The 8,542-nt window shown below is 53.3% G+C and overlaps 1 protein-coding gene across 1 annotated transcript in view; it reads right to left on the bottom strand.

Moving 5' to 3' along the window:
* Positions 1–2,978: 2,978 nt before the first annotated feature.
* Positions 2,979–8,542, bottom strand: part of Tcf15 (transcription factor 15 (basic helix-loop-helix)) — a 6,067-nt gene continuing 503 nt past the window's right edge. The window contains exons 2-3 of the mRNA XM_013010830.1: positions 8,213–8,532; positions 2,979–3,053 (exon numbers count right to left, since the gene is read on the bottom strand). Coding sequence (XP_012866284.1) covers positions 2,979–3,053; positions 8,213–8,532 — 395 coding nt within the window. The remainder of the gene's footprint in view (positions 3,054–8,212; positions 8,533–8,542) is intronic.

Below are 8,542 nucleotides of genomic sequence, written 5' to 3'. Positions count from 1 at the left end.
ACACACATATACACTTATTTGTAGTTAGTTCCCCTCTGTGGGAACCCCTGAATCCTAGGTTAACAGAATTTACCCTCTAAGAACCAGCTCAGTTTATTCTCTGTTGTGTCTTTTGAACTGTGAATTGAGTGAATGTGCCACCCACTTGTTTTTTTTTTTTTTTTTTTTTTTTTTTGTCGGTCGTGGGGCTTGAACTCTGGGCCTGGGTGCTGTCCCTCAGCTCTTCAGCTCAAGGCGAGTGCTCTACCACTTGAGCCACAGCACCACTTCCGGTTTTTTCTGGTGGTTAATTGGAGATAGGAGTCTCACAGTCTTTCCTGCCCCGGCTGGCTTTGAACCGCGATCCTCAGATCTCAGCCTCCTGAGTAGCTAGGATTACAGGCGTGAGCCACCGGCGCCCGGCTTGTGCCACCCACTTGTAAGGAGCCAGTGTGAGCAGAAGTGTCCATCCCATGTTCCATCTCCTTCCTTCCTTCTCTTCTTTTCTTTTTTTTCTGGTCCTGGGGCTTGAACTCAGGGCCTAGGTGCTGTCCCTGAGCCTCTTGTGCTCAAGGCTAGCACTCTACCACTTACGCCACAGCACCACTTCTGCATTTTTCTGAGTAGCTTATTGGAGATAAGAGTCTCCAGGACTTTCTTGCCCCGGCTGGCTTCAAGCCATGATCCTCCGATCTCAGCTTCCTGATTAGCTAGGATTACAGGTGTGAGTCCCTAGCACCCAGCTCTGGGAAGCATTTTTTGGTTGTTCCTTAGCTGGCGTGCTAGGGTGCAAATTCCCAGAGCTGTGTTCTGCTGGCACATGCAGGTTCCTGCATGTGCACTCTACTTCCATAAAAAAAAGGCTTGGCTGAGTGGCTGCTGAAGCACGTGTTTAATGAATGCACTGCAGGCAGGTGTGCACTGGAGGCTGTTTAGGATGGGTTATTATTTTTTTTAAGAGCATGGAGTATTTGAACTTTTTACAATGAAGACATAAGCAGAAAATACAAGTGTATATATATATATATATTTTTCCCCCAGAAATAGTAACCAGTTGGGTACTTCTGGAGGGGCTACCGGAAGTTGCTAATGGCAGTGCTCTGGAGAGGAGCTGGGGGGGGAGATGGGGGGGGTAGAGTTCTTTGATGCTCACTGTATACTACTGCATGCATCTTGAACTGTTTACCCAGTATGCAAAATGGCCTGTTAAAAACTACTTAACAAAGCAAAACAAACACTTTCTGTTCTTGCTGGTGAGAGCTTGGGCCAAGGAGGCCCAGAGGGGTCAAGCAATATCTCAGGGGGTCACCCAGCAAATCTGTTGCAGAAGTGGGCTTCCAGCCCAGAGCACCCAAGCATCTTCTCTGCCCCCACCTCCAGATTTCCTGCCATTGACAAGGTCACAGGCCTTTTCCTGTGGCCTTGCCAGAGGCTGCCTGTACCTGGAGCAGGGTCTGTTCTACGTGTGAGAAGACTGCAGGCAGTAACATGGAGTGCTTGTTCAGTGGAAGTAGAGGGTATGAATAGACCTGGCAGAGGTAGTGGTAGCTGTGTGGTATTCCTGAATGCCTCTTAGCTAGGCCTCACAGGGACCCTGGCCAACCCTGGGAGCCATGCGCTCCTGACTAGCTCTTGCTGTCCTCGGCTCAGCTGGATCAAGTGCCACAGAAACTTATCCCTGCCTTCCAGAGCGCCCAGCGCTGGCACTCCACTGGGGCAAAGGAAGGACTGCTTCGGGCTTTAAAAGTAGACAAACCCCTGGGCAATGGTGACTCACATCTGTAACCCTAGCTACGCAGGAGGCTGAGATCTGAGGATCCAAGCCAGCCCAGGGCAGGAAAGTCCATGAGACTCTTATCTCCAATTAACCACCAAAAAGCCAAAATGGAGCTGTGGCTCAAATGGTATAGCACCTAAGCCCTGAGTTTAAGGTCCAACACTGGCAAAGAAAAAGAAAAGAGGCAGACTTCAGGATGTGGGGTAGGAGGGAGTACGGGGTTGTCACTTGCCAGGTGCTTGTTGTCATTAGTCCCCCAAATCATCCCAGCTAAAACAGGGGTGACAACACCTGCCCTCAGCACTGGGGGTGTACCCTGGCGGTGGCAGCATGGACGGGACAGGAACAGGGACAATGAGTGTACAGGCGCCTTGTGAAGTGCAATGATGATCAGCTAATATGGGGCTCACCTCCCTGGATGACAGCAAGCTCCCTTAAAGGCATGAGGAAGGAAGAGGCAAGGTGGACTGTTCACTAAGTATGCCCATCATAAAATCCGGTGACTGAGGCATCTGGGAGGACAGGGAGAGGGGACTTTGTACCTCAAGACATCTCGTGGCTTTTGAGTTTTGAACCATGGATCTCATCGTTATTTGCAAATAAATAAAACGAGCATTTCTTTACCCACCACACCAGACAGCAAATGGTGTTTAGGACATCAGATAAATGGCAGGCAGTGAGGGAGGCTGGTGCTCTCCACTTCCACATTAGCCACCTGCTTGCTCCAGCCTCTGCTCCAGGGCTCAGCAGCCCAGGGCATGGCCCAGCCTTTCTCTCTTCCCAGGTAAGGGTCTGCATCCGACCTCAAGCCCACTGGTCCTTCCCTTCCTTATCTGGGAGGAGAAAGATACTTTTTTATTTAAAAATACTTTTATTTTAAACCCACCAATTCTCTTTCTCTCTCATATACATCTCATGTACACACAAACACACATGCGCGCACACGCACACACACACACACCTGTCACCAACAGTTTTTGGTTTTCCAGAAGTTCTTTCTTGCCTCAGCCTGGCCATGGTGGACTCAATGGGTCCTCAAGGCTCTCCAGGGTGGGGTGGAGACCTCCCAGGGACTCTGCCCACCCGGTCCTGGTCCCAGGCCATTGTCCCTGGTCCCTAGGCAAAGAAGGGATGGCTTGGCTTCTGAGGTCTTCTCCCCTGTCCAGCTCCTGGCCTCTTTCTCTGGGGTCCTGCTTGAAGCAAATGCCGTAGGGGCCCAGGCTCATCTCCGTGGCCCTCGAAGGGGAGCCACTCCCCTGACTTTCAAGCAGCTGCCCCCCAGCTCACGACGGCCACCCTGCAGAAGGAGAGGAAGAGGGGTTAGGAGGAAATACCCTTATGCCTAGCAATTCAGCTTGACAACCCATCCCCGTTCTGTCACACTGCAAGCAGAAGGAACTCCAAGCAAGCAGGGGGTGCCGTGTAGAGGCCTTGCTTAGAAGAGAAGCAAGGGCAGAGCTGATTGCTCATAAGTGGAAGTTTCTAGAGAAGAGCATGTGGGAAATGGCTGATGGGTGTCCCTCAGACAGGATTTGGTGCAAGCACGCAGGATGGGAGGGAGCTGGGATGGGAAGATACTTCTTTACCTTCTTATCCCTTCCCTGCTCATCAGTGGCTTTTAAAACCATCCTTACAGAAGGACAGTTACTAGCCTTTCGCAAAAAAAAATATCAAGTGGAACCAGGCTACAGTGGCTCACACCTGTAATCCTAGCTACTCAGGAGGCTGAGATCTGAGGATCACAGTTCAAAGCCAGCCCAGGCAGGAAAAGTCCGTGAAACTCTTATCTCCAATAAGCCACCAGAAAACTAGAAGTGGCGCTGTGGCTCAAGTGGTAGAGCACTAGCCTTGAGCTGAAGAGCTGAGGGACAGCACCCAGGCCCAGAGTTCAAGCCCTACAACCAAAAAAAAAAAAGTTGAGTGGGCCAGGTGCTGGTAGCTTGTACCTGTAATCCTAGCTCCTCAGGTTAAGAGGCTGAGATCTGAGGATCATGATTTGAAGCCAGCCCAGGCAGGAAAGTCCCTAAGAATCTTATCTCCAACAAACTACTCAGAAAAGGCCAGGAGTAGAGCTGTGGCTCAAGTGGTAGAACTTAGCCGTGAATAAAGCTCAGAACAGCATTCAGGTCCTGAGTTCAAGCCCCAGGACCAGCACATACATGCATACACACAAAAAAGTCAAGTGAGAATAAGAGGCCTTGCATTCAAGCCCCAGTGCAGATCAACTAAAACAATCATCACATACATGTGTATGCATATATAATATACTTTGTGTATGGAGGGGTCTTATGCATCTAAGCATGTATCCTAGTATCTGAAATTTTAATATGTTATAAAGAATAATCTTGCCGGGTCCTGGTGACTCATGCCTGTAATCCTAGATACTCAGGAGGATGAGATCTGAGGACGACAGTTCAAAGCCAGCCCGGACAGGAAAGTCTGTGAGACTCTCTATCTCCAATAAACCACCAGAAAACCAGAAGTGGCACTGTGGCTCAAAGTGGTAGAGTGCTCGCCTTGAGCTGAAGAGCTGAGGAACAGCACCCAGGCCCAGAGTTCAAGCCCAACAACAGACCAAAATAATAATAATAATAATAATAATCTTTTACATTAAAGGGCCAGCTACCTTCCATGGTCTTGGCACAGCCTGGCTGAGTCCACTGTGTCTGCCTCATTGCCACCAGTATACCATGGATTCCTGGCCTGTGTGTGTGTGGGGGGGGGGGGGCGGGTCTTCACTTCACTGAGAACATATTCTCCCCCTCTCATCTCCCTGGGATGGTTTCTCCTGAAACTGCCTAGCACTTCCAGCTTTTGGGATGCATTGCCCAGGGAAAAAGGCAGGGACTTGCCTTTATTCCCTATCAGGCCAGGGGCTCAGGGAAAAGACATTCCTCATTCTGAGGCTTCACTTCTAGCCCAGGCTGGCGTAGAGCAGGTGCCAACCAACGTGGCTTGGATTGGGTGGTGGCCACACAGCTTTCATCCCTACTGGACACCAGAGGGGTCACAGCTGCCAGAGTGCTCCTGATGGGGGCTCCAGTGTTGAGCGACTAGCCCAGAGGCACCTGGCCCCCTGGTAAAAGAGCCAGGCTAGAACGCACACTGTCCAGCAAGCTGTCCTATGTCAGGAACACAACACAGTAAATGCTCACAGCAGAGGACTGGCTGACCAGATGTGAGCTTTGTCCCTGCCCGCCCTCCACCCCCACCCCTAGCCCTGGCCCAGGTTGGGGCAGATCCATCCAGATGTGAGCCCAGCCTCCCTGGAGGCTCGCTGGGCCCAGGGACAGCATGTTCACTAACAGGCAGGGCTATTTTGAGGGCTGAGGCCATGGTCCCAGAGCCTGGGGCCTGGGCTTCTCAGACAAACTTTGGCAGGAGAGGCTGAGGAGAGTGGAGTGGAGTGCTGAGGTTGGGGTAGAAAACTGGCCTCCCTTCCTTTCACTCAAATCCTCAGGGATGGCGAGCATTACCTTCTACCTCAAGTAGGGGCTGTCTGGACCCTGGGTCCCGTGAGAATGTTGGGACAGCTCCCTTCCCTGAACCTCAGTCTCACCTAGGACATGGACCCAAAATAATCCCTCGAATCCTGGGACCACCTGAATATCAACTGCCAAGAGAGCAAAGAAGAGATCCTGGCAGACCCTGGTCTGTTTGTCCCTTAGGAACTCAGAGTAAGGGTCTCGGTGAAGCAGTGTGGTTAAGAGTCAGGCTCAAGTGGGACAGTCCTGGCCTACAGTCCTTGAATACAGACTGCTAGCTGGACCCCAGACAAATGACTGTGCCTCACAGAGCCTCAGTTTCCCCATCTGTGCCAGGCAGTTATTTATAAGCTCCATGAGCTCGCAGATTTATATCAAGGTCTTAGCACAATGAAGTAGCCAGGAAGTGTTTACAAGAAGTACCTATTAATCCCTGCCATGCTCTGCACACTACCTCTGCTCCTGAGCCAGCCACACCAATGGGAACAGTCTCACAGGAAGGAGGATCCTGATATGCCCACCTCCAGATGACAAAAGAAAAAATCCAAAGCAGAGATGAGAATGTCCTTTCCATCTTCCACACACTCTTGCTATGACAGAGGCCCAGCCCTCAGCTGTCCTCAAGCAGGAAGGAGCCACAGGGACTGCTTTCATGGAGACCTAAGGCCACACCAGGATGAGAGGGAAGTAGAGGCTCAGAGCGAAGGGCCAGGGTCTGGGACCTTGGAGCTTCTCAGTCTCAGAGCTCAGAAGGGAGCAGGGCTTCCCAAGACAAGCCAGTTTCCTTCCAGTTGAGTCCTTGGAGGGACCAGTGCTGGCCAGGATCTCTCCTGGCCAATTCCCAGAGGAGTCTGTGGAGTTGAGCATCATGGCTTCTGTAGCCAAATTTGGCCGGGTTCTTGGTCCCACAGATGGATCCCAGGGAAGTGGCCAGGCCCAGATGAGGCCCTGTGAGCTGTGGGACAGGCCTGAGACCTACAGAAGCTGACTGCCCCCATCCTGTCTGCTGAGTGGACACACACCTTCTTCCCAGGCCTGCAGCTCCCTCATTCCCCAACAGACAGGCCTAAGTTCAACTCCTGCCTCATCACTCACAATAGGACCCTGACCAGTGGCAGCGTTTCCCTGCAGGTGGAAAGAGCCACAGAGTTCTTCTTGCCTGAGGAGGGATCTAAAAGGGTACCTCATGCAGACTGTCCAGCACCAGTCAGCCTTCAGGAGGAGAGCTGTCACTCTCCTCCTGATGGCTGGCCAATCTCTGCCTGCCCTCTTGTGCTCTACCACCTGTAACTTCTTCCCACTTCCTTCTCCAGGCCACAACTTTGAACCCCGGCTCCTGCTGTATCATCTCAAACACCCCTCTTTACCACTTCACCTTGGTTCCCACCCATCCTTCAGGAATTTAGCCAGACCCCAGCGGGAGCTGCCTGCCTCTGGGCTCTGCCAGGCCCTGCTGCTCTCTTTCTCATCATACCACAGCATCCTCGTCTTCATTTCTCAGTCCTGGTTCTGATGCAGCACTAGGAGCATCTGACTGACGTGGGGGACCCACATCTGCTTCTAGGGTACATTCTCAAAGCCAACACAAGGCAGCTTCTGGAGCTCCAGAGTAGGGTGCTTGCTCAGCATGTACAAAATCCAGGGTTCCATCACTAGCACCATGAAATAATAATAAAAGTAATAGTAATAATTTTCAGAAAGCATCTGCTGGGCAGTTTAGGGCTGCTGAACTGGATGAAGGGATGGAAGGTGGTCAGGGAATACCAGGAAGCCCACTCAGCCCTCATGTCCCCAACTTCAGCCTGGAGGCCCAGTCCTGGACTTCCCACCTCAGCCTGGGGCAATGAGCGTCCACAGCTGGGAACTGCAGGGACCCTGGAGAAGATATAAACCAGAGGCTAAGAAGACTGACCAGGGAAACTAAGGCAGCCAAGGGGTGAGAAGCCAGTCTGGGGGTCTGGAGGTCTGGGGCCAGGGCACAAGGTAAACAAGTGATTTAGGGCAGACTTGGTAGCCAGAATCTGTCCTAGGATCATTGTCCTGACTACAGGTCCCATGGCCTGACTGACCACTGAGAGCCATTCAGAGCTCTCTGAGCCTCAGTTTCCCCATATGGCACATAGACTGGCTTCCTCAGTTTAGGAAAAGCCCACACCAGAAGGAAGGAGAGGCTGGGGACAAAGCATGCTGGTTGGGGTCTGGTAAGGGCTGAGGGCCACCCAGCCCTACCAACCAGATCAGCAGGACCAGCTTGGCCTGAATCCAGACTTAGGACCCATCTCAGAGCCTCAGAACAGCTCTGTCCAACCCACTGTTCCTTTGGGGGCTGGGGACTGGCAGGGACCCCCTGCTTCCTCCTGATCAGCTGGGTGCCTCAGCTCCGAGTTGGAGGCGTGTCTCTATTTCTTTGCAGTCTGCAGCTTGTGAGTCAGGTCTTAAGATGAGGGTCACTTCATTTGAGATGGGGATATACTGCTCGGCAAGGCATACCAGCAATCGCAGCGCCTACCCACCGTAAACGCAGGCATGCGACTTCATCTCCCTGAGCCTCAGATGAGGCTGATCAGTTCATCGCCATGAACGGAAGGGTTAACCTACCACCTGCTAGACTCTCTCCTGAAGGTCAAGAGGAGGCCAGGCACCAAGCACAGAGGAAGCAAGAGCTCCATCAAGGTCGGTTTTCATTACTCTGCTCCTGTCTTCTTCCCAGATGTAAAGGCATCCCTGGGAACCTCTAGCTAGAGGGGGCGCCCCTCGATTAAATGGGCCCCAGGTTCTGGGTCTCCCTGCGCCCTTTCGGTTTGGAGGAACTTAGTGACTAGCTGTAATAAAACCCTACCTCAGGCGCCCATCACTAACCCCACGTCCCCTCCTTGACACAAGGGGAGGGGGCTCTGCCCCTCCAGGGCTCCCTAGAAGCCCCCGTCCCACGCCCTGCGCGCACCCCGCATCGGCCGCCCCGCGCACTCACCCCCTTGCGCTGGTTGCTGAGGCAGAAGGTGCAGATGGAGCGCGGCTGGCGGCCGTCGGCGGGGACGGCGCTCTTGGCGCTGCCCGCCGCGCGGAAGCACGGCTGCCCGTCGTCGGCCGCGTCGCCCAGGAGCAGCACGTTGGCCAGGTGCGCGATGTAGCTGGACGCCAGGCGCAGCGTCTCGATCTTGGAGAGCTTGCGGTCCACCGGCTCGGTGGGGATGAGCGTGCGCAGCGCGGTGAAGGCCGTGTTCACGCTCTGCGTGCGGTCCCGCTCCCGCGCGTTGGCCGCTTGCCGCTGCCGCACCACCACCACGGGACCTGCGCCGCC

This window comes from Dipodomys ordii, unplaced genomic scaffold (assembly GCF_000151885.1).
Source record: "Dipodomys ordii isolate 6190 unplaced genomic scaffold, Dord_2.0 Scaffold13, whole genome shotgun sequence".
NCBI classification, from domain to species: domain Eukaryota; kingdom Metazoa; phylum Chordata; class Mammalia; order Rodentia; family Heteromyidae; genus Dipodomys; species Dipodomys ordii.
The sequence above is the reverse complement of the archived record's forward strand: the minus strand, read 5'-3'. Positions and strand labels throughout refer to the sequence as shown.